The following is a 27,925-nucleotide window of genomic DNA, read 5'->3' on the forward strand; positions in this document are numbered from 1 at the left end:
TATCAGACAGCAGGATGTATGGCATTAACATCTAATACATCTAATCCCAGTGCATTAGAATATTGGTGACATTCTTATTCAGGGATGACTAAGGAATGTTTTCTTCTTTTTCCCTTTTATGCTTATACTGTATTCTTCTGTAATATTCTGGCTCTCTGCCTCCATTCTTGGGTTCCCTACAAGCAGCTAGCTTAATGGAAGACTTACATGCCATTGGGTAGAGGATTGACAGACTATGAGCTACAATTGCCAGAATTCTCATTTGTAATATTTCTATAGCTCTTTCTTAACCGCAGTGGTGTGTACACGCAGGTATGTGTGTGTGTCATGAGTGTGTGTGTGTTTGTGTGTGTGTGTGTAGGCATGGGCAGAGGGTAGATGACGAGTAGTTAATATTAATGAACATCTATTCTGTGCTATATTCTTTGAAAAACATCCACAGAGAAGACAGTGTCATTCAGGTGTTATAGGTAAAAGTAAGCTGGGCGCCTGGGTGGCTCAGTGGGTTAAGCCTCTGTCTTTGGCTCAGGTCATGATCTCAGGGTACTGGGATCAAGCCCCGCATTGGGCTCTCTGCTCAGCGGGGAGGCTGCTTCCCCCCTCTCTCAGCCTGCCTCTCTGTCTACTTGCGATCTCTATCTCTCTCTGTCAAATAAATAAATAAAATCTTTAAAAAAAAAAAAAGTAAGCAAAGCTCAGAGTAGCCAAAGATTTGGTCCTTGAAATTGAACACGATTGCCGGTGTTGGATCACAGTCCCCACATCTGGGTTCTTCCCACCAAATAGCTGCCACACTGTCTTGCACAGATGTTGCAGAGTCTGTCTCTGCAGTACCAGCTCTGTGTGCTCTCTGCTCTGTCTCATAGCCCAGCCTGCTCTTACTTCAGTCATGGTTGGAGTTTATGTGAGATACTCTGTCAGGCAGAGTGACTCCCGCCCTGCACTGACCCCAGACTTTGTCAGCCTCGGCACTAGTGACACTTGGGGCTGGAGCGCTCCTTGTTGTGTGGGGCTGTCCTGTGCATCGGAGGATGTTTAGGACCATCCCTGACCTCTGCCCACCTGCTGCCAATAGCACTTGCTCCTTGAGCTGTGACCACCAAATGTGTCTGCAGACACTGCCAGATGTTTCTGGAAGGAGAAGGAGATACAAGTTGTGCCCTGCAGAGGAACATTGCTCTGAGCCGGGAGAGGTCTCCCTCATGATGCAAACATGGGTTTCATGGTATTTTCTGTGCAAGCCTAGGGCCCTTCCCCCATCCCTCAATTCAGCACGTGAGGGTGCTCCCGTCTGCTCATGCAGGCCCACTCTGTGTGCTCCGCCATGAACCTCTGCCCCAACTTGTGTCCCATGCCTCCCAGTGGCTCTCCCAGCCCCTTCCTTTTCCTAGAAAAGGCAAAGGAAACACTGCAGTCCATGCCACAAGCAGGATTCAATGGTCCTAAAGATATGCTGTGGCTGGAGAGGCCAAGGAGAGTGGCTTCTGTTAGAGAAGCCATCCTGTCCACTCCCGTGAGCCAGAGCTGTGCATACAGAAACTTCTTCCCATGAGCAGTGTGCTGTGGGCATGAGTGATGTGCAGGATTTGAACCACGTGAGAGCTTCTGCCCTGGAAGTCCTTAGTGACTGTCATGTCAAAGTTGCTGAACGAAAGGTAGTTCAATTGGAATGAACGGAATAGCTAGGAGGATCTTGCACACTGAACTCAGAGCTGTGGGACCTGTCCCTGCCTGGGACATAAATATTCTGTGTAACTTGAGCAAGCCCCAGGCCTCCGTTTCCCCATGTGCATCATGAAAACACTCCCAGGGCATCCCAACTCTGTCATGGAGTGCCCAACGCTGTCCTCACCAGGCAGAGAGCAGTCTTGGGTGTAAGGTGACAGCTTATTCCTTTGGGTGTGTGTGTGGTGTGTGTTTGTTTGTGTATGTGTGTGTGAGTGAAGAGGTGATCTGAGTCCTTGGTTTCCCATCAAGATATGGCCAGCAGGAAATAGTGCTGTGTCAGGCTTTGGAGGAGACTCAGGATGGAAGAAAACAGAGAGCTCTGACACAGTTCCAGGTGGACTGGAGGCAGCCTGTGAGAGCCAGGAAAGGAAGGGAAGCTCTTACCTTCCTGGCTGCATCTTACAGGTGTGACACCTGGGTCTTGTCACTAATTATTTCTGGAACTATCAGGCATCTGAGAAAAGGAATGGAACAGTGGGTGGCTCAGTTGGGTAAGCAGCTACCTTCAGTTCAGGTCATGATCTTGAGGTCCTGGGAGAGGACATCATCAGGCTCCGTGTGTGGTGTGGAGTCGGCCTGTCTCCCCATCCCTCTTCCACTACCTCACTACTCATGCTCTCTCTCTCTTTCCTTCAAATCAATCAATAAAATATTTTTTAATCTTTTTTTAAATTTATTTTCAGCATAACAGTATTCATTGTTTTTGTACCACACCCAGTGCTCCATGCAGTCCGTGTCCTCTCTAATACCCACCACCTGGTTCCCCCAACCTCCCACCCCCCCACCTCTTCAAACCCTTCAGATTGTTTTTTTTTAATAAAATATTTTTTAAAAAAGAGAGAAGGGAACACAATGCTGTCCAGAGCCTCATGCATTGTCAATCAGCCTCCCTGGAGAGCAGTTTGCAGAGAAGAACAGAAACTTAAAAAACCTATATAACTCAGCAATTCCACCTCTAAGCTTTCAGAAAAAATTCTAAAGGAACAATGAGAATGGAGGACCAGTGTCTCAATAAAGACATTCATCACAGCCATATTATGCATGAATACAGGAAACAAAATAACTGTCTACCAATAAATACCTGACAGTGCACTTCATATAATGGAATATTAGACATTAAAGTTATATTTATAATTTTTACACAGCTGCATCATTACACTTTAGTAATAAATGAGAGAATACAAAATTGTACACACTGGTTTGATCTCAATTAGGTAAATAATATATTTGATTAAGAGTGACTGAAAAGAGGGGCACCTGGGTGGCCCAGTGGTTTCAGCCACTGCCTTCCGCTCAGGTGATGATCTCAGGGTCCTGGGGTCGAGCCCTGCATTGGGTTCTCTGCTCGGTGGGGAGCCTGCTTCCCACTTTCTCTCTGCCTACCTCTCTGCCTACTTGTGGTATGTGTCTCTGTTGAATACATAAATAAAATCTTTAAAAAAAGAGCGACTGAAAATAAGTTATAGCAAAATCAATATGGATCCCTCTTTGTATCTCTTCAATATTACCAGATTTTCTTTTTAACTTTTTGATAATTTGAGAGAGAAAGAGCAGTTGTGGGAGTGGGTTGGGGAACAGAGGGGAAGGTGGATTTCAAGCAGACTCCTTACTGAGCTCAGAACCTGAAGCAGGCTCTTCACACAATCATGAGATCATGAGTTAAGCTAATATCAAGAGCAGGAAGCTTAACCACCGGAGTCACCCGGTACCCCAATATTATCAAATTTCCTAATACAATGGCTAGAAATTACTTTGTATTCAGGGGAAAACATTCTCAATATGATAACGTCTCTCCCTCACATTTTGCTTTCCAAAGCTTCAGTTCCCGCCCTGCCATCACCTCTAACTATGGTTTGGAGCAGAAGATAGCATTTCTGACCTGTGGTCACAAGGTCAAGAGTAGCCTTATGTTGCATCTCACTGTCTAGGTCACTTACCTCACTGTGGCTCATCATGTGGCCATTTTATCATCTTGCATTGTCACAGGAAGAAAGGGAGTCCAGTATAATAAGATACTGTGAGGGAGAGACCACATTCACATAACTTTATTATGGGATGTTGTTATAATTATTGTATGTTATTATTGGTTATTGTTAACCTCTCACTGTGTCAGATTTGTAAATTAAACAGGTATCAGTGGTATCACAGGTACAGTGTATATAGGAAGAAACAGGATATATAGAGTTCAGTACTGTCTGTGATTTGAGGCATCCATTGGGGATCTTGGGAGGTATCCCCATGAATAAGGGGTAGAAAGAAAGTGAGGAGAACAGAACTAGCCTCAGACTGGGCATCACAGGATGAGTCCCAGCTTGCCTGTCTGCTGACCTCTGACCCCGTGAAAGGCTCAGTCTTCTGGGAAATCTCAGCAGGATGGGGTGGAAATCAGGCTGCCTTCTTCCCAGGACTCTGTGTTCCTCCTGGGGAGGATGGAACAGCAGTGTCGGGGCAGGGCTTGGTCAGTGGTGAGCTCTGTAGAGCAGGAGGGACTGCCTGGGCTTAGCCTCAGCTGCTCCTCCCTGCTCCAGTATCAGCTTCTCACAGCTGGTTGCAGCTGGAAGGTGCTTGGAGCAGAGGCAGGGGGAGGAGGAAAGTCCATTTTCAGAAAATGCTCTGCAAAAGTCATGCCCACCAGCCCTGTCCCCACCACAATTAGTGCTTCCCACCTGCATCCTGCTTGCAGCCACTTCTCCGAGTCTCCTGATTTGAGACCCAATTCTCAGCTCCTCACTGTGCCCTCACCAGACCCTGGATGCCAGACACTCCCGTGGTGGACTTCTTTCACTTCTGAGATCCTATGTCGTCTTCTTCCCCTACATCCCTATGGAAACTTTAGCCTCTGGTGGGGTTTCTCTCACATCCTTCCTCCTAGATGTGCAGGCTAACTGGGTGTCTCAGCTACAGACTCTTCATGGAGAAGACCCGTCATCCTGGTCTGAAGCCCAGAAATCCCACAGGTACATCTTCCCCAGCAGTGAAAGGAGTCCTCAAGAAGTAGCTGTGAACTCCCACAGGGACCCTGTTAGTCCCAGAAGCAATTTAAAGTTTGGAATGTCAAATGTGCACAGGGTACAGGCCCTATACATACCTGGGGCCTCCAGGGACCACCTTCCTGTCCCAATTAGAGATAACGACTGGGACACGGTCACCTGGAGATGGAGAAGAGTGTATAGTGGATGCTGGTTTCCTCCTGAGCTTTCCCTGGGCTCCCAGAGAAGCCAGTGCTCGATTCAGAGCCAGAGTATGTTGTCCCCCTGCTGAGTCCTAAACATCCAGAATGGGGAGGCAGGACACATGTCTCACAACAGCAGCAGTACTGGCTACACTGAGTGAGGTGCTCCCATGTGCCAGGCACTGACAGAGACTTCACAAACCTTCATTTCAACATTCCCTCCACTTCCTCACCAGCACACGTTATTTCTTGCCATATTGATTCTCAGCTTTCTGACTTGTGTGAGATGGTATCTCATTTTGGGTTTAATTTGCATTTTCCTGATGATAGTGATGTTGAGCATCATTTCATGTTTCCCTTATCCCTCTGCAGGTCATCTTTGGAGACATGTCTATTCAGATCCTCTGCCCATTTTTTTTTTATCATATTATTTGTTTTCTTGGTGTTGAGTTGTATGCGTTATTTATATATTTTTATAGTATGCAAATATGTTCTTTGCAAGTATCTTCTCATTCAGTAAGTTGCCTTTTTGTTTAGCTGATGATTTTCTTCACTTTGAAAAGCTTTTTAAATACAGTCCAAGAGTTTATTTTTGCCTTTGTTTTCCTTGTCTGAGGAGACATATCCTGAAAAATGTTGTTGAAACTGATGGGCAAGTGATTGTTGCCTATGTTTTCTTTTAGGAGTTTTATGGTCAGGTCTTACCTTTTGGTCGCTACTCCACTTTTATTTCACATTTGTGTAAGATATAAGAAAGTAGTCCAGTTTTTATTCTTTTGCATGTAGTTCTCCAGTTTTTTCAACACCATTATTAAAGAGACTATCCATTGTGTATTCTTGCCTCCTTTGTTGTAAATTGAGGAGATAAGCACAGGTTTATTTCTGGTTGTGTTATCCTGTTTTTCTGATCTATGTGTCTTTTTTTGTGTCAGCATCACACTGTTTTGATTACTATAGCTTTGTAGTATAGCTTGAAATGTTCTATTATGTCCCTAGTTTCTTACTCCAGGGAATAGGCTTTAAAAGGTAATCAATTTACCAAGGACTCCATCTTTTGTGAATGGCAGAGCTGGATTTCAGTCTCAGTACATCTGATTCTGTTTATCACCATTGATTTCATCCTCCTCCTCGATTCGTCATCATGATTATCACCCCATTAGGAGGTGTTCTTTGTACCTGAATCAAAATTTAAACAATATAAATGAATATAGAGTAAAAATTAAGCTCCTATCTTGTCACATACCATTGTTCCCTCAAGGCAACCAATGTTAGCAATGTCCTTATGCTTTTTTCCCCCAGAGATATTCTATGGATATTGCTGAGTGAGAAAAGCAAGATGTTAAGACAGTGACAAACATTGCACAGGTGTGCTCTTTTTAAATATCTGGATTTTCTCAACGAACAAAATATCTTGGGTATATGTATCTGGAAAAAATGTGTAATTCTGCCTCTTTAAAAAATATTTTATTTATTCATTTGAGAGAGAGAGGGAGAGAGAGACACACACAGGCCTTGAGTGGGGAGATGGGCAGAGGGAGAGAGAGAAGCACACTCCCCATGAACAGGGAGCTCCATTCAGGGCTTGTTCCCAGAATCCTGAGCTCATGATTTGAGCCCAAGTCATACTCTGCCTTATTCTTCTAAATGACTGGGCCAGGCAATATACTACCTTGTTTTTGGAATGGCTGCATATGTTCCATTTAAGTTTGTGCCATCATTTAATTACCAGTGTAATAGTGATAGACATTTAGATCTTCCAAACTTTTGCAATCTTGCGCTATTACAATCAATGCTACAACAGATTTCCTTGTGAATTCATAATTTGTCACTTAGTAAAAATACGCCTGTTCCTGTACATTTGCAATTTTGATAGGTATTGACAAATTCACACATTCCTGTCATTAGCATATGAACATGTCTGTTTTCCAGACTCTGCTAACATAGTATTTTAGTCTGTCAAGAACTCTTTTTGGTCTTTGCCAATCTGAAAGATGAGAAGTGATATTGTGTTGTAGAATTTAATACTTTAGGAATTTAACATGTGAAAAGTAACACAAATATGCAAATGTGTATGAAAGTACATTAAACTCATAGATTTAATTGAAAGACTAATAAAGCAATAATCTCCTAATTTAAGGAGAACATTGTCAGTACCTTGGAAGCTCCCTGGGTATTTCTTCCCAATCTATCCTCTCCCTCTCCTCCCAGAGATAACCACATTCCTGATGAGTTTTAATCATTTCCTTGTTTTTTGTTTTTTTGTTTTTTTGTTTTTTTTTAATTTTATGGCCTAGTACACATCCTTAAACAGTATAGTTTAGGCTTTCCTCTTTATAAACTCAATGTGGGACACCTGGGTGGCTCAGTTGGTTAAGCATCTGCTTTTGGCTCAGGTCATGATCCCAGGGTCCTGGAATTGAGTCCCACATCTGTCTCCTTGCTCAGAAGGGAGCCTGCTTCTCCCTGTGCCTGAAGCTACCCCTGCTTGTGTTCCTGCTCTCTCTGACAAAAAAAAATAAATAAAATCTTTAAAACTGGGTGTTTTGGAAGGGAGCGGGATGGGAAGTTGCGTGAGCCTTGTGGTGGGTATTATGGAGGACACATATTACATAGAGCACTGGGTATGGTGCATAAACAATGAATTCTGTTACACTGAAAAGAAATTTAAAAAAAATATTATTAAAAAAGAATTTAAAAAAGTCTTCTAAAAATAAAAAGCAAATAAACAAATAAAAAACCCTCAATATAAATTCAGTCTTTGTAGGTTTTCTTTTTGACTTGTTCTTTAGTCAATATTATTTTTTTTTGCTAGATTCATTAATATTTAGGAGTATGGCTAAATTCATTCATTTGTATTGCTAAATTCCATTATATGAATGTAGCACGGTTTATTTATACACTCCACATTGATGGATGATTGGGTTGCCTCCTAGTTGAATGCTGCTATAAATATTTTTATACATTTCTCCTTGGTACATGTATTTCCAACTGTCCTGTTTGCATTTATGACCCATCCTCTCTCCAGTGGTGTGTAATACATCACGTGTGTTATATATCAAGTATCCAAACATGCATGTATCCATATCTGGGAACTCTCTTCTTTTTTTTGTTATATTTCATTTAAATTCAATTAATAACAGATAGTATATTATTAGTTTCAGAGGTAGAGTTCAGGGATTCATCAGTTGCATATAATACCCAGTGCTCATTACATCAGGTGCCCTCCTTAATGCCCATCATGCAGTTACCCCATCCCTCCACCCACTCCTCTCTTATAACCCTCAGTTTGCTTCCTGTAGTTAAGAGTCTCTTATAGTTTGTCTCCCTCTCTGATTTTGTCCTATTTTTTACCCCTTCTTTCTTCTATGTGCCTCTGTTTTGTTTCTTAAAATCCACATGTGGTGAAGTCATAAGATAATTGTCTTTCTCTGATTGACTTATTTTGCTTAGCATAATACCATCTGGTTCCATCCAAAATTATTGCAAATGGCAAGATTTCATTTCTTTTGGTGGCTGCATAATATTCCATTGTTTATATATACTACATTGTCTTTATCTATTAATCTCTTGATGGACATCTAGGTTCTTTCCATAGTTTGGCTATTTTGGACATTGCTACTATAAACATTCAGGTGCATATGCCCCTTTGGATTACTACATTTGTATCTTTAGGGTAAATACCCAGTAGTGCGATTGCTGTGTTGTAGGGTAGCTCTATTTTCAACTTTTTGAGGAACATCCATACTGTTTTCCAGAGTGGCTGCACCAGCTTGCATTCCCACCAACAGTGTAGGAGGGTTTCCCTTTCTCTGCAACCTCACGAACATCTATCATTTCCTCACTTGTTAATTTCAGCCGTTCTGACTGGTGTGGTAGCATGTCACTGTCATTTTGATCTGTATTTCCCTGATGCTGAGTGATGTTGAGCAGTTTTTCTGGTGTCTATTGGCCATTTGGTTGTCTTCTTTGCAGAAATGTCTCTTCATGTCTTCTGCCCATTTCTTGACTGGATTATTTGTTCTTTGGGTGTTGAATTTGATAAGTTCTTTATAGATCTTGGGTACTAGCCCTTTATCTGAAAAGACATTTGCAAATACCTTCTCCCATTCTGTAGGTTGTCTGTTGGTTTGTCGACTGTTTCCTATGCTGTGCAAAAGCTTTTAATCTTGATGAAGTCTCAATACTTCACTTTTGCTTTTGTTTCCCTTGCCTTAGGAGACATGTCTAGCAAGAAGTTGCTGCAGCCAAAGTCAAAGAGGTTGCTGGGTGTGTTCTCCTCTAGGACTTTGATGTATTCTTGTCTTACATTCAGGTCTTTCATTCATTTTGAGTTTATTTTGTGTATGGTGTAAGAAAATGGTCCAGTTTCATTCTTCTCTGTGTGGCTGTCCAGTTTCCCCAACACCATTTGTTGAACAGGCTGTCTTTATTTCCACTGGATGTTCTTTCCTGCTTTGTCGAAGATTAGTTGATGGTAGAATTGAGGGTCCATTTCTGGGTTCTCTATTCTGTTCCACTGATCTATGTGTCTGTTTTTGTGCCAGTAGCATACTGTCTTGAGGATTACGGCCTTGTAATAGAGCTTGAAGTCCAGAATTGTGAGGTTACCAGCTTTGGTTTCCTTTTTCAACATTCCTCTGGCTCTTCAGGGTCTTTCCATACAAATTTTAGGATTATTTGTTCCAGCTCTGTGGAAAATGGTGATGGTATTTTGATGGGGACTGCACTGTACGTGTAGATTGCTCTGGGTAGCATGGACATTTTAACAAGATTTCTCCTTCCTATTTGTGAGCATGGAATGTTTTTTCCATTTCTTTGTGTCTTCCTCCATTTCTTTCATGAGTGTTCTATAGTTTTCTATAGTTTTCAGATCCTTTGCCTCTTTGGTTAGGTTTATTCCTAGGCTTCTTAAGATTTTGGGGGGCAATTATAAATGGGATTGATTCTTTGATTTCTCTTTCCTCTGTCTCATCGTTACTGTATAGAAAATCAACTGATTTCTGTGCACTGATTTTTATACTCTCCACTTTGTTGAATTCCTATATGAGACTTAGCAACTTGTGGGTAGAGTCTTTTGGGTTTTCGACATCAAGTGTCAAGTCATCTGTGAAGAGTGAGAGTTTGACTTCTTCTTTGACTGTTTGGAAGCCTTTATTCCTTTTTGTTGTCTGATCGCTGAAGCTAAGAGTTCTAGCACTGAGTTGAACAGCAGTGGTGAGAGTGGTCATCCCTGTCTGGTTCCTGACCTTAGGGGGAAAGCTCTCAGTTTTTTCCCATTGAGAATGATATTCTCTGTGGGCTCTTCATATATGGCTTTTATGAGAATGATGTTCCCTCTATTCCTACACTGTAGAGAGTTTTAATCAAGAAAGGATGCTGTATTTTGTCAAGTTTTTTGGTGCATCAGTCGAGAGGATCATATGGTTCTTGTCCTTTCTCTTCTTAGTATGATGTATGGGATCTCTATTCTTTTCCATTGGTTTATTTGTCTGTTGCCATGTTGATGTTATGCTGCCCCAATCAATATTGCTTTATAGTATACTTTGATATCTTGTAAGGTATGTCCCTATATCCCTACCCAATACATCTTCAAATGTGTCTGGGCTGTTTTTAGTCCTTTGTTCTTCTCTATACATTATGGAGCCAACTTCTTAAATTGTAGAATAATGATTTGGGGGTTTATAAATCGGCATTACATTGAATCTATAAATGAATTTGAGGAGAACTAGTATCTCCACAGTGAATTTCCTGGCCCATGAATAGGAAACATTCCTCTATATTAGTATCATTCAAAACATGTTATAATCAACAATTTTATACCTAAACATCTTGGAGATCTTTTGCAAGAGATACCCCTGTGTGGTGATATAATATATATATATATTTTTTTTACTTTCAAAAATTTGATTTTATTTTCTGAATCAAAAAGAAGTGTATTCACGTTAGACGTAGAATGTTTAACTTTCCATTGGTCTCTCTCAAAACACCTTCCTGATATTGTTAACAGTGCTTAGAACTGTAAAAAGATGCAACATGGGGGGTTAAGAGGGTAGGAGAAGAATAAATGAAACAAGATGGGATTGGAAGGGAGACAAACCATAAGTGACTCTTAATCTCACAAAACAAACTGAGGGTTGCTGGGCGGAGGGGGGTTGGGAGAGGGGGGTGGGGTTATGGACATTGGGGAGGGTATGTGCTAAAGTGAGTGCTGTGAAGTGTGTAAACCTGGTGATTCACAGACCTGTACCCCTGGGGATAAAAATACATTTTATGTTTATTTTTTAAAAAAAGATAAATAAAAAACAAAAAAAAAAGGAAAAAAAATCAACATCCAATACCATGCTTTAAAGAAAAAAGTTTAAATGTAGGATTTATTTCTAAGGAACCCTTCTCAAAGGTCAAGGCATTGGCAATTCTAAATACAAAGCTGTGATTACCAAGACAGCAGGGTACTGGCACAAAAACAGACACATAGACCAATGGAATGAGTAGAGAGCCCAGATATGGACCCTCAACTCTGTGGTCAAATAATCTTCGACATAGCAGGAAAAAATATACAGTGGAAAAAAGATAGTCTCTTTAATAAATGGTGCTGAGAAAATTGGACAGCTATGTACAGAAGAATGAAACTTGACCATTCTCTTACACCATACACTAAGATAAACTCAAAATGGATGAAAGACCTCAATGTGAGACAGGAATCCATCAACATCCTAGAGGAGAACATAGGCAGTAACTCTTTGACATCGGCCACAGCCGCTTCTTCTAAGACACGTCTCCAAATGCAAAGGAAACAAAAGTGAAAATGAACTTTTGGGACATCATGAAGATAAAAAGCTTCTGCACAGCAAAAGAAACAGTCAACAAAACAAAGAGGCAACCCACGGAATGGGAGAAGACATTCACAAATGACACTACAGACAAAGGGGCTGATATCCAAGATCTATAAAGAACTTCCCAAACTCAACACCAAATAACAGATAATCAAGTCAAAAAATGGGCAGAAGAAATGAACAGACACTTGTCCAATGAAGACACACAAATGGCTAACAGACACATGAAAAATGTTCATCATCATTAGCCATCAGGGAAATCCAAATCAAAACCACATTGAGATACCATCTTACAGCAGTTAGAATGGCAAAAATTGACAAGGCAAGAAACAATAAATGTTGGAAAGGGTGTGGAGAAAGGGGAACCCTCTTACACTCTTGGTGGGAATGCAAGTTGGTGCAGCCGCTTTGGGGAACCATGTGGAGATTCCTCAAAAAATTAAAAACAGAGCTACCCTATGCCCTGGCAATTGCACTACTGGGTATTTACCTCAAAGATACAGAGGTAGTGAAAAGAAGGGCCATATGTACTCCAATGTTCATAGCAGCAATGTCCACAATAACCAAATTGTGGAAAGAGATGAGATGCCCTCAACAGATGAATGGATAAAGAAGATGTGGTCCATATACACAATGGAATATTACTCAGCCACCAGAAAGGATGAATACCCAACTTTTGTGTCAACATGGATGGGGCTGGAGGAGATTATGCTGAGTGAAATAAGCAAAGCCAAGAAAATCAATTAACATTTGGTTTCACTTACTTGTGGAACATAAGGAATAACAATAACATGGAGGACATTAGTAGAAGGAAAGGAAAAGTGAAGGAGAGCAAATCAGAGAGGGAGACTCACTGAGAGACAGGATTTTAGAGGGACTCTCTGAAAAACAGGATTTTAGAGGGGAGGGGACCAAGAGGATGGGTGACCCTGGTGGTGGGTATTAAGGAGGGCAAGTATTGCATGGAGCACTGGGTGTTACATGTAAACAATTAATCTTGGAACACTACCTCAAAGCTATATATGGTGACTAACATAACACAAAAAATAGGTATTTTAAAATTTATAGTTAAATATATAAGTGTGCATGCATATATTTAAATATACAAATATGTACATTTACATTTCTTGGTGTGTTTTAGATTATTTCATAATCCGTTGCTGGAATGTGGAAACGCAATAGATTTTTTTTTGTAGATTGATTTAGTGTTGAGGAACACTCTTTTCAATATTTGTAATATATCTCAAAGGTATTCAGATTTTGTATATAGTAGGCAATGATAACACCAGAGAATAATGACAACTTTTGTTTTCCTTCAAAATTGGTAGGCTTGTCTCTTTTCTTGCCCAACAGCCCTGTCTGGAATCTCCAGTTCAATGCTGAAGGTTTTTTGTTTTTGTTTTGTTTTGTTTTGATCATGACTGGGTCTTGTTTGGAAATGCTCTGATTTGGGTGCCTGGGTGGCTCAGTGGGTTAAGCCTCTGCCTTTGGCTCAGGTCATGATCTCAGGCCCGTATCGGGCTCCCTGCTCAGCGGGGAGACTGCTTCCACCTCTCTGCCTACTTGTGATCTCTCTTTCTCTGTCAAATAAATAAATAAAATCTTAAAAAATTTAAAAAGAGGTCTTTTATCCATTTTGAGTTTATCTTTGTGTATGGTGTAAGAGAATGGTCGAGTTTCGTTCTTCTACATATAGCTGCCCAGTTTTCCCAGCACCATTTATTGAAAAGACTGTCTTTTCTCCACTGTATATTTTTTCCTGTTTTGTCGAAGATTAACTGACCATAGAGTTGAGGGTGCATATCTGGGCTCTCTACTCTGTTCCACTGGTCTATGTGTCTGTTTTTATGCCAGTACCATGCTGTCTTGGTGATCACAGCTTTGTAGTAAAGCTTGAAATCAGGTAACGTGATGCCCCCAGTTTTGTTTTTCTTTTTCAACATTTCCTTACCGATTCGGGGTCTCTTCTGGTTCCATACAAATTTTTGGATTATTTGCTCCAGCTTTTTGAAGAATACCGGTGGAATTTTGATTGGAATGGCATTAAAAGTATAGATTGCTCTAGGCAGTATAGACATTTTAACAATGTTTATTCTTCCGATGCAAGAGCATGGAATGGTCTTCCATCTTTTTGTGTCTTCTTCAATTTCTTTCATGAGTGTTCTATAGTTCCTCAAGTACAGATCCTTTGCCTCTTTGGTTAGGTTTATTCCCAGGTATCCTATGGTTCTTGGTGCTATAGTAAATGGAATCAATTCTCTAATTTCTCTTTCTGTATTTTCATTGTTAGTGTATAAGAAAGCCACTGATTTCTGTACCTCAACGTGAGACAGGAATCCATCAGAATCCTAGAGGAGAACATAGGCAGTAATCTCTTCAATATCAGCCACAGCAACTTCTTTCAAGATATGTCTCCAAAGGCAAAGGAAACAAAAGCAAAAATGAACTTTTGGGACTTCATCAAATCAAAAGCTTCTGCACAGCAAAGGAAATAGTCAACAAAACAAAGAGGCAACCCACGGAATGGGAGAAGATATTTGCAAATGACAGTACAGACAAAAGATTGATATCCAGGATCTATAAAGAACTCCTCAAACTCAACACATACAAAACAGATAATCGTATCAAAAAAATGGGCAGAAGATATGAACAGACACTTCTCTAATGAAGACATACAAATGGCTATCAGACACATGACAAAATGTTCATCATCATTAGCCATCAGGGTGATTCAAATTAAAACCACCTTGAGATATCACCTTACACCAGTTAGAATGGCCAAAGTTAGCAAGACAGGAAACCACATGTGTTGGAGGGGATGTGGAGAAAGGGGAACCCTCTTACATTGTTGGTGGGAATGCAAGTTGGTGCAGCCACTTTGGAGAACAGTGTGGAGATTCCTCAAGAAATTAAAAATAGAACTTCCCTATGACCCTGCAATTGCACTACTGGGTATGTACCCCAAAGATACAGATGTAGTGAAAAGAAGGGCCATCTGTACCCCAATGTTTATAGCAGCAATGGCCACAGTTGCCAAACTGCAGAAAGAACCAAGATGCCCTTCAATGGACAAATGGATAAGGAAGATGTGGTCCATATACACTATGGAGTATTATGCCTCCATCAGAAAGGATGAATACCCAACTTTTGTAGCAATATGGACGGGACTGGAAGAGATTGTGCTGAGTGAAATAAGTCAAGCAGTGAGAGTCAAGTATCATATGGTTTCACTTATTCGTGGAGCATAACAAATAGCATGGAGGACATGGGGAGTTAGGAGAAGGGAGTTGGAGGAAATTGGAAGGGGAGGTGAACAATGAGAGACTATGGACTCTGAAAAACAATCTGAAGGGTTTGAAGAGGTGGGGGGGTGGGAGGTTGGGGGAACCAGGTGGTGGGTATTAGAGAGGGCGCGGATTGCATGGAGCACTGGGTGTGGTACAAAAACAATACTGTTATGCTGAAAATAAATTTAAAAAATGATTAAAATAAATAAATAAATAAATAATTTAAAAAGAAATGCTCTGATTTCACCTATTTGGGTAATTACTTTCATCATCTGTTGTCTGTGACTATCTGGGTTGTTTGATTTGGTCATGTCAGTAAACACTTTCATTGGATGCTGTAATCTCTTGAAGATTTTAGGGGTGATCCTAACCTGAGATAAATGGTTATGAGCCATAATGTGGAAAGTAATCAGCACATAAGCAGAGCTGTGAAAGCCTCCATTTGTCAGTGGTCCATTCTACACTCTTTGATTACCTCCAAAAGCATGGACTGAGTTGAAGGCTGGTTTTCTTTGCTTCTGAGACCATTAGATCAGGGAGCGTTCAGGTTTGCCTCAGGGATTGGACCATCCCTCCCAACTAAGAAGATGGACCTGCTGTAGGGATGGGAAAGTGGGTAGGGAATGTCTCTTCCCACCTGCTGACAAGAGGGAGAAGGGCTTTGAATGAGGGCACTTGGAGGATAACTAATGTCCTGAGGCTTACGTTCAGTGCTTTTCCTTCTTCAAAATGAAGATATCTTATTACTTCTCCTGTTAATATATGATCACTGTATCACTATATGATATTCTTATAGGCCTCTCATACTTCTTATATATTTTCCTTAGGTATTGTAAAATTTTTCTAACTGTGGTGAATTATATACAACCCCTCTTGTGTACTGTCTTAATATTGTTGTAGTTTTGGCATTTAGTAAATTTTCTTTAGCTAAACAACATTTGTGGATAGTATTCTTTTTTCCTTCTTTTCAATATTTATGTTCCTTGTTTTCCTCATCTTATCTAATTATCTAGACTGCAAAATGATGTAGACATTGAAAACTGGTGACCTCATCCAAGTCATAGACATACTGCTTGCTGATGTTCTGATACTTCCTTTCATGTTAGGGGTAGTTTCTTCTATTGAAGTGTTCTACTTTTAAGAAGTCAGAAATCTATGTTAAGTTTTATCAAGTGACTTCTCAACATCTGTTGATCAGATCACTTTTTCTTCTTGAATCTATTAATAAAATGGTTGCAATAGATCTCCTAATCTATCCTAATGTTAGAAACCTTGAAGCCCCTTAAAAAACTGGGTCCTATGTGTGATGTGTTTAATATGCAATGATTTAAAACTACTGAGGTTCAGTAAGTGACTTTTTTTCATGTGATCAAGTTTCTCTGCTCATTCATCATCATCTTATTCTTTCAAATGTCTTTATGCTAATACTTGTCTACTGTTATTTTCTCTTAAATGTGTAAACGTGGAGATTCACAGCATATATATATATTTTAAAGATTCTATTTATCAGAGAGAAAGAGAAAGGGGGAGAGAGAGAACAAGAGGGGAAGGACAGAAGGAGAGGGAAAAGACTCCACACTGAGTAGCTGAGCAGAGTCTGACCTTGCTCCATCCAAGGACCCTGGGGTCATAACCTGAGCAGAAGGCAGCTACTAACTGACTGAGGCACCCAAAAGCCCCTAACAAGTATATGAATACTTTTGTTATTTCAGTATCAATGCAGTGAATTATATTCACATGATTCCCCTTCCTTCCATATCCTTCACAAGATGAGACCTTCAATGTGTTGTAACTATACTTCTTTTTCTAAATTTCTCAGTTTAATTAAGTCATCTGGAATTGTAACTGGAGTTATACCATTGCTTTGTTGTCCCTGTTTACCCCAAAGCATTTCCTAATAATTCCTTCATATATTTGTCTTTGCACATTTGGTATTAAGCGTTTATTAGACTTTATCAGTCTTCAGACATTTGACCATTCCCCACTGTGTCTTATATATCATATCTGTCCCAGTCCTTCCATTATGTATTTTTAGCTGTTTTTTGGGAAAACTTTATAAATAAAATTTCTTCTTGAGAAAGGAATTATAGGGGTGTGTGCTCTCTGTTTTTGCATGTGCCAACATTTCAACTCTCATATTGGTACAATGGTCAGGGTAGGAAAATTCTGGACTTGCAGCCCCCTATGTACTAGAGCTATGCTGAGTGAAATAGGTCAAGCAGAGAGAGTCAATTATCATATGGTTTCACTTATTTGTGGAGCATAACAAATAGCATGGAGGACAAGGGGAGATGGAGAGGAGAAGGCAGTTGAGGGAAATTGGAAGGGGAGGTGAACCATGAGAGACTATGGACTCTGAAAAACAATCTGAGGGTTTTGAAGGGGCAGGGCGGGTGGAAGTTTGGGGGAACCAGGTGGTGTGTGAGAGGGCACGGATTGCATGGAGCACTGGGTGTGGTGCAAAAACAATGAATACTGTTACGCTGAAAAAAAAAAAGAAAGAAAGTCAAAAATAAAACTCAAAGTGTTATCTTTCCTGGACATCAAGTAGTTCAGTATGCACCTGAGAGATAGACAACTCCAAGGCTTGACCAATAGTATATAGTATTATATAAATAGTGTATATATATATATATATATATATATACACTATATTATATATAGTATATATAATAGTATATACTTTTGTCCAAGTGCTTCTAGAATGGGGCAGAAATATCCCATTAAATGTTTCCTGTTCAGGGGCGCCTGGGTGGCTCAGTGGGTTAAGCCTCTGCCTTCGGCTCAGGTCATGATCCCAGGGTCCTGGGATCGAGCCCCACATCGGGCTCTCTGCTGCACAGGAAGCCTGCCTCCACCTCTCTCTCTGCCTGCCTCTCTGCCTACTTGTGATTTCTGTCTGTCAAATAAATAAATAAAAATCTTTAAAAAAAAAATAAAAATTAAAAATAAAAAATAAAAAAAAAATGTTTCCTGTTCACTTAAAGCCTTCTGTGTAATCAGATTTGCCTATGCACCTTTGATGAAAGTGGCCCTTTATCTTATCCTCAGAGACCCTCCTGAGAGAAACTAGGCAATAAAGATCTATCAGGAGCCCCCACTATCACTGGGTGACATGTTTGCATAGGACCAGGTTCTTCACAGAGGACTTCACGTCCTTGTTCCTGAGGCTGTATATGATGGGGTTGAGCATAGGGGTCACCACCCTATAGAAGAGGGAGGTAAGCTTGTCTGAAATTCCTGCTTGTTTGCTCCTAGGGGGTCCTTGGATTCAGGCTTCCCATACATGAAGAGGATGGTCCCATAGAAGATGACCATGACTGTGAAGTGGGCAGAACAGGTGAAGAAGACCTTTTTCCTCCCCTCAGTTCGGTGGTAGCAATGATAAACACATAGGAGACAAAAATGAATAGAATTGGAATGCCCAGAAAGATCACACTGGCCACTGCCATATTGATTGCTTTGATGGAGATGTCAGGCCAACCTCAGAATAGCCAGGATCTCACAGATAAAGTGGTTGATGACATTGTCCCCACAGAAGTGTAGTCGCATCACTAAGGATATTTGCATCATGGCAATCATGCTTCCAGCTGCCCAGGAGCCATGAGCACAAGGGCAGCCTTGCTCATGACCACAGGGTCTCTAAGGGGGATACAGATGGCCACATAGCAATCAAATGCCATCATGCCCAGAAGCACATACTCTGTCTCCTATGACAAAGGAGAGAAGCATCTACTTATCACAGCTGAAAAGGAGATGGTTTTCCTGGGTCTTAGGAAGATGTCAAGAATCTGGGGGACTGAGAAGGTTGTGTAGCAGATGTCTAGGATTGAGGGTTTCTCCAGGAAGAAGTACATGAACATGTGCTAGTAGGTGGTAGGCACAGTCACCATGATGATGACCCCATTGCCCAGCAGGATCACTACATACATCGAGAGAATGAGCACAAAGAACATTTGGCATAGGAGGAAATACTGGGTCAACAGCCAGAAGGGACTCAGGGACCAGAACTATCTTTATATACCAGAAGGAGGAGATTTGGAGCATCTTCTGGTGAGGCACTAAGCTGATTTAGGAGTGAAGGTAGACACTATTGGAAGGTAGAGTTAAGCATAATTCGAAGAAGAATTTGCTAGGACTAAGTGAAAAATCTAGAATCTGATGTATTGAATTGTCTGTCACTGGAGATGTCCAAGCAAATGTGCACTGCCTGGGGTCAGGGACATTGGAGAGGAACAGCATGCATCCTGTGCCTAGGGTTGAACAAGAAAACCTCCTGAATCCTCTTCTAATAATGATATTGCAAGGCTTCACTAATTGTCAGAAGTTTGCTTAAATGGCCGCTAGATGCCAATTGTGTATTTGCAATAGCAAGATTTTTTCCCTACCGGTACAAAGTAGAAGTTAGGAATAGGACTAACATAAGGATGTGAAATTTTATTAACCGAATACGCATCCTTAGGCAATACATTCTTTCTTGTTTTAAGATTTTATTAATTCATTTGAGAGAGAGAGAGAGAGAGAACAGCAAGGGGAGCCGCAGGCAGAGGTACAGGGAGAAGCAGGCTCACCTGAGCAAGGAGCCCAACACATGCTCTATCCCAGGACCCTGGGATCCTGACCTGAGCTGAAGGTAGCTGCTTAACTGATGGAACCACCCAGGCACTCCCTTAGGCAATGCATTCTTAATAAACATATAAAAATCTAAATATATCACTTGAAGCAAAACCTTCCAACTTCTAAGATCTAGTCTCAAAATTAGACTCACTTTCTAAATTCTCTTTAGAAAAAAGTCTGCCATATTCAAAGAACTTCATAGAACTTGCCATAAAAACGTGCTTCTATTCATCTGCTAACACCTCTGAATCTCTCGTTTACCTTGTGTGTCTATTACTCTATATAGGGACGGTGTCTTACTCTGTTCCACATGGCACACAGCACTGCGCAGCATTCATGATACGACCAATACTGATATCTAATAGTTCCATTGTGCTTACCATTTACAAAGCACTTGTTTATAATAAGTAATTCGTGTGAAATCAAGTGGTTAGATGTTAAAATATGACAAAATAGACTGAAAATGGTTAGGCAACAAACCAAAGCTCATAGGTAAGAAAAAGTTTCCCTGTTTTTATCCTGCTGAGCTATGGAGGCTCAGGAAATGTTACCGAGTTTACATCTCTTGGACGTTCAATGTATACTGTAGCATATTAAAGACTTCGTGAAGTCCTGAAACAAAGAAACATGTCAAATATTAGCCTCCAAAGTCTTCAAATATATTTAGCCTCTGTCTATCTATCTGTCAATATCTCTATCATGTTTCTTTTTTCTAGAATGTGGGTTACCCTCAAACCAAATACTAGCTTTTCTAGTGGGAATTGTTGTAAGTGATGAGCATCAAATTCAAACTCTATACTCTTTCTTGCCGTTAAGTTCCTAGCAGTGTTTCATAATGTGAGGGGCATTGAGAAAAAATAGCTTCAATTTTCTCATAGCTAAGAAGAAATGGGGTGTTCCAGAGTAGCTTGTTCCCACCCAAAAACTCTCTATCTGGAGAACTTGTCTTTGTCTCTTCTTATACTTCAGCCAAACTGACTCTATTTCAAAAACGGTCCAAAATGAAAATTCCCACTTCCTCCTTGTTCCTGTGACTCTCCTGGGGAATCCAAGAGGGATGGCAACAGTGCTGGGAGTGCCCTCTCTCCTCTGTGCACTGACTGACTGTGTAGCTCAGACACAGTGCAGGCCTTTAACCAAGCTCCCTCTGATAGTTCCTGTCTCCTTGGTTTTATCATGTGTTCAGAATGTCTTTGTGTATTTAATTAGAGATCCATTGTGTGACATCTGTTAAAACTCTCAGCTGTATGGCTAAAACTCAGAAGATACACTTCAAAAAGTTAAACATTCTTTGAAAATGGACAGAAGGGCAAGAGAGGATTATGGATTACATGACTTGTCTTTTTGAAGGCAGCTATAATGATCCGAAGTCTTTTATCCCATAGAGTGGGAACACAGAGGAGCCCTCCATCACTGGGTGAAACATTTCTGAGCCACCAGGTTCTTCACAGCAGCCTTCACATCCTTGTTCCTGAGGCTGTAGATGATGGGGTTGAGCATGGGGGTCACCACCCCATAGAAAAGGGGGATGAGCTTGTCTGAAAGGTCCTCCTTGTCATTTCCTAGGGGATCCTTAGACTTGGGCTTCCTATACATGAAAAATAAGGTCCCATAGAAGATGACCACCACAGTGAAGTGGGCAGAGCAGGTGGAGAAGGCCTTTCTCCTCCCTTCAGCTGAGGGGATCCTCAGGATAGTAGCAATGATGAACACATAGGAGACAAAAATGAACAGAACTGGGACCCCCAGGAAGATCACATTGGCCACCCCCATGCTGATCACATTGATGGAGATGTCAGTACAGGCCAACTTTAGGACAGCCAGTAGCTCACAGGCAAGGTGGTTGACGACGTTGTTTCCACAGAAAGGCAGTTGAATTGTCAAAGATGTGTGTACCACAGAAGCTGTACAACCAATAGCCCAGGAGCTGACAGCCATGGGGACATAGGTAGCCTTGCTCATGACCACGGGATACCTAAGGGGGTTACAGATGGCCACATAGCGATCAAATGCCATCATGCCCAGAAGCACACACTCTGTGGCTCCCATGGCAAAGGAGAGAAACATCTGCATGGCACAGGCTGAGAAGGAGATGATTTTCCTGGGGGTCAGGAAGCTGTCAAGAATGAGGGGGACTGCAGAGGTTGTGTAGCAGATGTCCAGGAAGGAGAGGTTCGACAGGAAGAAGTACATGGGTGTGTGCAGGTGGGAGTCAAGGACGGTCACCAGGATGAGGACCCCATTTCCCAGCAGTATGACCAGGTACATCAGGAGGATGAGCACAAAGAATATTTTCTCCAGCTTTGGGTAGTCTGAGAGTCCCAGGATTATGAACCCTGCCACAGGGGAGGACCAGTTGGCTTTTTCCATATGCTATGCCTTCTGTCATCAGCCAAGGACAAATGCAGCACAGGAGGCTTTCTTGAGAAAAGTCTCAGGCATCTGGTACACCATCACTCTGTGCTACGGAACAGGACAACATATGTGCATAAGAGATAAATGACTGAAAGAGACAGTAGGTAGGAGTGTGCTTAGATCTTAGATGGGGGACGGTCAGGGCTCAAGAGGGCTTACAAATAGTGCATTCAGGCCCAGAGAGGGGAAGTGACCTGTCCAAGTCTTCTGAGCAAGGTGGTGATAGAGACAGGACCTGAGCCCAGCAGAGCTAATCCTCAGTCAAGGAGGGCTTTTCCTCTTCTTTTGATGAGCATGGGAAAATGCTGTAAATTATTTGTATTTGATGTAAATGCAGAGAAATTTCATTTAATCTGGGCTTTCCTAGATTCATAGAGAAGAGAATCCGCAAGCTGATCCTATTCTTACAACTACCAAAATTTCAAGCCTCATTAAACATTGATTACATTTGGAAGGAACTTGTTTAAAAGTGCTAATCCCCATGGAGACAGAATAAAGCCTAGGTAAAAGTTCAACCATATGAGGGATCCTTCCTTAGTCTGCCCACCCTCAGCAACAGACTTGCCTATTGTCAGAATTGGGATCTGCCTATTCTAATACATATTAAAGGCAATATGTGGGGGAAGTTCCCTCACGGGGAAGAATTCATGAAGGCCACAGAAGGAGTAATTGGAGTGAGTGAACCCACACTATGGGATGACAGCCAAGCAGCTTATTGACCAGTTAACTCAGTTCTTAATAACCAGGCAGACTGTAAGTTACCAGACAGCAGGATGTATGGCATTAACATCTAATACATCTAATCCCAGTGCATTAGAATATTGGTGACATTCTTAGTCAGAGATGACTAAGGAATGTTTTCTTCTTTTTCCCTTTTATGTTTATACTGTATTCTTCTGTAATATTCTGGCTCTCTTGCCTCCATTCTTGGGTTCCTTGCAAGCAGCTAGCTTATGTGAAGACTTACATGCCTTTGGGTGGAGGATTTACAGACTCTGAGCTACAATTGCCAGACTCTGTATTCAGAATTCTCATTTGTAATATTTCTATAGGTTTTTCTTAATTGCAGTGGTGCGTACACGTGTGTATGTGTGTGTGTCATGTACGTGTGTGTTGGCGTGCACAGAGGATAGATGATGAGTGGTTAATATTAATATCAATTAATTAATAATCGATCCAGTATTAAATTAAATAAATAGTCTATTAATCAATTAGATAATTAATAATTAACAATATTATATTAATTAATATCAATGAACATCTATTTGAGACATTATCATTCAGGTGTCATAGGTAAAGTACACAAAACTCAGAGGAGCCAAAGATTTGGTCCTTGAAATTGAACACGATTGCCGGTGTTGGATCACAGTCCCCACATCTGGGTTCTTCCCACCAAATAACTGCCACACTGTCTTGCACAGATGTTGCAGAGTCTGTCTCTGCAGTACCAGCTCTGTGGCTCTTTGCTCTGTCTCATAGCCCAGCCTGCTCTTGCTTCAGTCATGGTTGGAGTTTATGTGAGATACTCTGTCAGGCAGAGTGACTCCCGCCCTGCACTGACCCCAGACTTTGTCAGCCTCGGCACTAGTGACACTTGGGGCTGGAGCGCTCCTTGTTGTGTGGGGCTGTCCTGTGCATTGGAGGATGTTTAGGACCATCCCTGACCTCTGCCCACCTGCTGCCAATAGCACTTGCTCCTTGAGCTGTGACCACCAAATGTGTCTGCAGACACTGCCAGATGTTTCTGGAAGGAGAAGGAGGTACAAGTTGTGCCCTGCAGAGGAGCATTACTCCGAGCCAGGAGAGGTCACCCTCATGATGCAACCATGGGTTTCATGGTATTTTCTGTGCAGGCTTAGGGCCCTTCCCCCATCCCTCAATTCAGCACGTGAGGGTGCTCCCGTCTGCTCATGCAGGCCCACTCTGGGTGCTCCGCCATGAACTTCTGCCCCAACTTATGTCCCATGCCTCCCAGTTGCTCTCCCAGCCCCTTTCTTTTCCCAGAAAAGGCAAAGGAAACACTGCAGTCCATGCCACAAGCAGGATTCAATAGTGACAAAGATACGCTGTGGCTGGAGAGCCAAGGAGAGTGGCTTCTGTTAGAGAAGCCATCCTGTCCACTCCCGTGAGCCAGAGCTGTGCACACAGAAGCTTCTTCCCATGAGCAGTGTGCTGTGGGCATGAGTGATGCGCAGAGTTGACTCATGTAAGAGCTTCAGCCCCGGAAGTCCCTAGTGCCTGTCATGTCAAAGTTGCTGAACGAAAGGTAGTTCAATTGAAATGAATGGAATCACTAGGAGGATCTTGCACACTGAACTCAGAGCTGTGGGACCTGTCCCTGCCTGGGACATAGATATTCCATGTTACTTGAGCAAGTTCCAGGCCTCGATTTTCCTGTGTGCATCACAAAAAACGCTCCCAGGGCATCCCAACTCTGTCATGGAGTGCCCAACGCTGTCCTCACCAGGCAGAGAGCAGTCTTGGGTGAAGGTTAGAGCCCCTTCCTTTGGCTTAGTGTGTGTGTGTGTGTGTGTGTGTGTGTGTGTGTGTGTGTGTATGTGTGTGTGAGTGAAGAGGTGATCTGAATCCTTGGTTTCCCATCAAGATATGGCCAGCAGGAAATAGTGCCGTGTCAGGTTTTGGATGAGACTCACGATGGAGGGAAACAGAGAGCTCTGACACAGTCCCAGGTGGACTGGAGTCAGCCTGTGAGAGCAGGAAAGGAAGGGAAGCTCTTACCTTCCTGGCTGCATCCTACAGGTGTGACACCTGGGTCTGGTTACTACTCATTTCTGGACCCATCAGGCATCTGAAAAAAGAAAGGGAACAGAGGCTCCCGGGTGACACAGTTGGATAAGCAGCTACCTTCAGTTCAGGTCATGATCTCAGGATCCTGGGATCGAGTCCCACATTGGGTTCCCTACATGGTGGTGTATCATGGTGGGGAATCAGCTTGTCTCCCTCTCCCACTTCCCCTCCCCACCACTCATGCTCTCTCTCAAATCAGTAAATATTAAATATTTAATATTTAAATTTAATATTAAAAAAGAAAAGAAAAGAAGGGAACACAATGCTGTCCAGAACTCCATGCATTATTAAACAGCCTTTCTGGAGAGCAGTTTGCACAGAAGAACAGAAACTTAAAAAAACCCATATAACTCAGCAATTCCACCTCTGGGAAAAAATTCTAAAGGAACAATGAGGTGTTGGTGGGGGGGGTGGGAGGTTGGGGGAACCAGGTGGTGGGTATTAGAGAGGACACGGATTGCGTGGAGCACTGGGTGTGGTGCAAAAACAATGAATACTGTTATGCTGAAAATAAATTTTTAAAAATGTTTAATAAAAAAAAAGGAACAATGAGAATGGAGGGCCAGTGTCTCTCAATAAAGATATTCATCACAGCCATATTATGCATGAATACAGGAAACAAAATAACTGTCTACCAATAAATACCTGACAGTGCACTTCATATAATGGAATATTAGACATTAAAGTTATATTTATAATTTTTACACAGCTGCATCATTACACTTCAGTAATAAATGAGAGAATACAAAATTGTACACACTGGTGATCTCAATCAGGTAAGCAATATATTTGATTAAGAGTGACTAAAAAGAGGGTGCCTGGGTGGTTCAGTGGGTTAAAGCCTCTGCCTTTGGCTCAGGTCATGATCCCAGGGTCCTGGAATGTCCTGGGATCGAGCCCTGCATGAAGCTCTCTGCTCAGCAGGGAGCCTGCTTCCCCTTCTCTCTCTGCCTGCTTGTGATCTCTGTCAAATAAATAAATAAAATCTTTTAAAAAATTGTTAAAAAAAGGGGGGGAATTTGGAGAGGAGAAGGGAGTTGGGGGAAATTGGAAGGGGAGGTAAACCATGAGAGACTATGGACTCTGAAATATAATCTGAGGGGTTTGAAGCGGCGGGGGTGGGAGGTTGGGGGAACCAGGTGGTGGGTATTAGAGAGGGCACGGATTGCATGGAGCACTGGGTGTGGTACAAAAACAAGGAATACTGTTATGCTGAAAATAAAAAATAAGTGACTGAAAAGAAGTTATAGCAAAATCAATAGGGATTCCTCTTTGTACCTCTTCAATGTTACCAGATTTTCTTTTTTTTTTTTTAACTTTTTAATTATTTTTAGAGAGAGAGCTGTTGTAGGAGCAGGCTGGGGAATGAAGGGCAGGTGGGCTTCAAGCAGACTCCTTACTGAGCTCAGAACCCGAAGCAGGCTCAGTCACACAACCATGAGATCATGAGCTAAGCTAATATCAAGAGCAAGAAGCTTAACCACCCCAGTCACAGGTGCCCCGATATTATCAAATTTTCTAATATAATCCATGGAAATTTGTATTCAGGGAAAACCATTCTCGATATGATAATGTCCCTCACTCACAGTTTGCTTTCCAAAGCTTCGTTTCCTGCCCTGCCACCACCTCTAACTATGGTTTGCAGCAGAAGATAGTATTTCTGACCTGTGGTCACAAGGTCAAGAGTAGCCTTATGTTGCATCTCACTGTCTAGGTCACTTACCTTACTGTGGCTCATCATGTGGCCATTTTATCATCTTGCATTGTCACAGGAAGAAAGGGAGTCCAGTATAATAAGATACTGTGAGAGAGAGACCACATTCACATAACTTTATTATGGGATGTTGTTATAATTATTGTCTGTTATTACTGGTAACTGTTAACCTCTCACTGTGTCAGATTTGTAAATTAAACTGTATCACAGGTACGTGTATATAGGAAGTACTATCTGTGGTTTCAGTAATCCACTGGGGGTCTTGGGAGGTATCCTCATGAATAAGGGGTAGAAAGAAAGTGAGGAGAACAGAACTAGCCACAGACTGGGCATCAGAGACAGGATGGGTCCCAGCTTGCCTGTCTGCTGACCTCTGACCCCGTGAAAGGCTCAGTCTTCTGGGAAATCTCAGCAGGATGGGGTGGAAATCAGGCTGCCTTCTTCCCAGGACTCTGGGCTCCTCCCGGGGAGGATGGAACAGCAGTGTCAGGGCACAGCTCAATCAGTGGTGAGCTCTGTAGAGCAGGAGGGACTGCCTGGGCTTAGCCTCAGCTGTTCCTCCCTGCTCCAGCATCAGCTGCTCACAGCTGGTTGCAGCTGGAAGGTGCTTGGAGCAGAGGCAGGGGGAGGAGGAAAGTCCATTTTCGGAAAATGCTCTGCAAAAGTCATGGCCACCAAGCTTGTCCCCACCACAGCCCAGCGCTCCCCACCTGCATCCTGCTTGTAGCCATTTCTTAAGTCTCCTGATCCCAGAGCCAATTCTCAGCTCCTCTGCTCCTCCTGCATTGGGCTCCCTGCTCGACAGGGAATGTGCTTCTCCCTCTGACCCTCTTCCTTCTCATGCGTGCTCTCTCTCTCTTATTCTCTCTCTCTCTCTCAAATAAATAAATAAAATCTTAAATAAAAATTGTGACCTGGGCCAGACCCTGGATCCCAGAGAAGGACCCCAGACACTCCCTGCTGGGCTTCTTTCACCTCTGAGACCCTGTGTCTTCTTTTTCCCCATACAGCCCTTTGGAAACTTTAGCCTCTGGTGGGGTTTCTCTCACATCTTTCCTCCTAGATGTGCAGGCTAACTGGGTGTCTCAGCTACAGACTCTTCATGGAGAAGACCTGTCATCCTGGTCTGAAGCCCAGAAATCCCACAGGTACATCTTCCCCAGCAGTGAAAGGAGTCCTCAAGAAGCAGCTGTGAACTCCCACAGGGACCCTGTTAGTCCCAGAAGCAATTTAAAGTTTGGAATGTCAAATGTGCACAGGGTACAGGCCCTATACATACATACCTGGGGCCTCCAGGGACCATCTCCCTGTCCCAATTAGAGATAACGACTGGGACACGGTCACCTGGAGA

General features: G+C 42.1%; 1 protein-coding gene and 1 pseudogene across 1 annotated transcript; both read right to left on the reverse strand.

The window, feature by feature from the left end:
* Positions 1–18,123: 18,123 nt before the first annotated feature.
* On the reverse strand, positions 18,124–18,976 carry LOC116869566 (annotated as a pseudogene).
* Positions 18,977–21,047: 2,071 nt separating this feature from the next.
* On the reverse strand, positions 21,048–22,007 carry LOC116869521 (olfactory receptor 13C7-like). The gene has a single exon (XM_032860858.1). It carries the CDS (start codon positions 22,005–22,007, stop codon positions 21,048–21,050), a length of 960 nt encoding a protein of 319 aa, XP_032716749.1.
* Positions 22,008–27,925: the final 5,918 nt, after the last annotated feature.

Source organism: Lontra canadensis, unplaced genomic scaffold (genome assembly GCF_010015895.1).
Source record: "Lontra canadensis isolate GAN:19392208 unplaced genomic scaffold, GSC_riverotter_1.0 scaffold19, whole genome shotgun sequence".
Taxonomy (NCBI): Eukaryota; Metazoa; Chordata; class Mammalia; order Carnivora; family Mustelidae; genus Lontra; species Lontra canadensis.

Excerpts from the sequence above, each read along its gene's own strand:
- LOC116869521 (XM_032860858.1), bottom strand. The coding sequence starts at position 22,007 with ATGGAAAAAGCCAACTGGTCCTCCCCTGTGGCAGGGTTCATAATCCTG.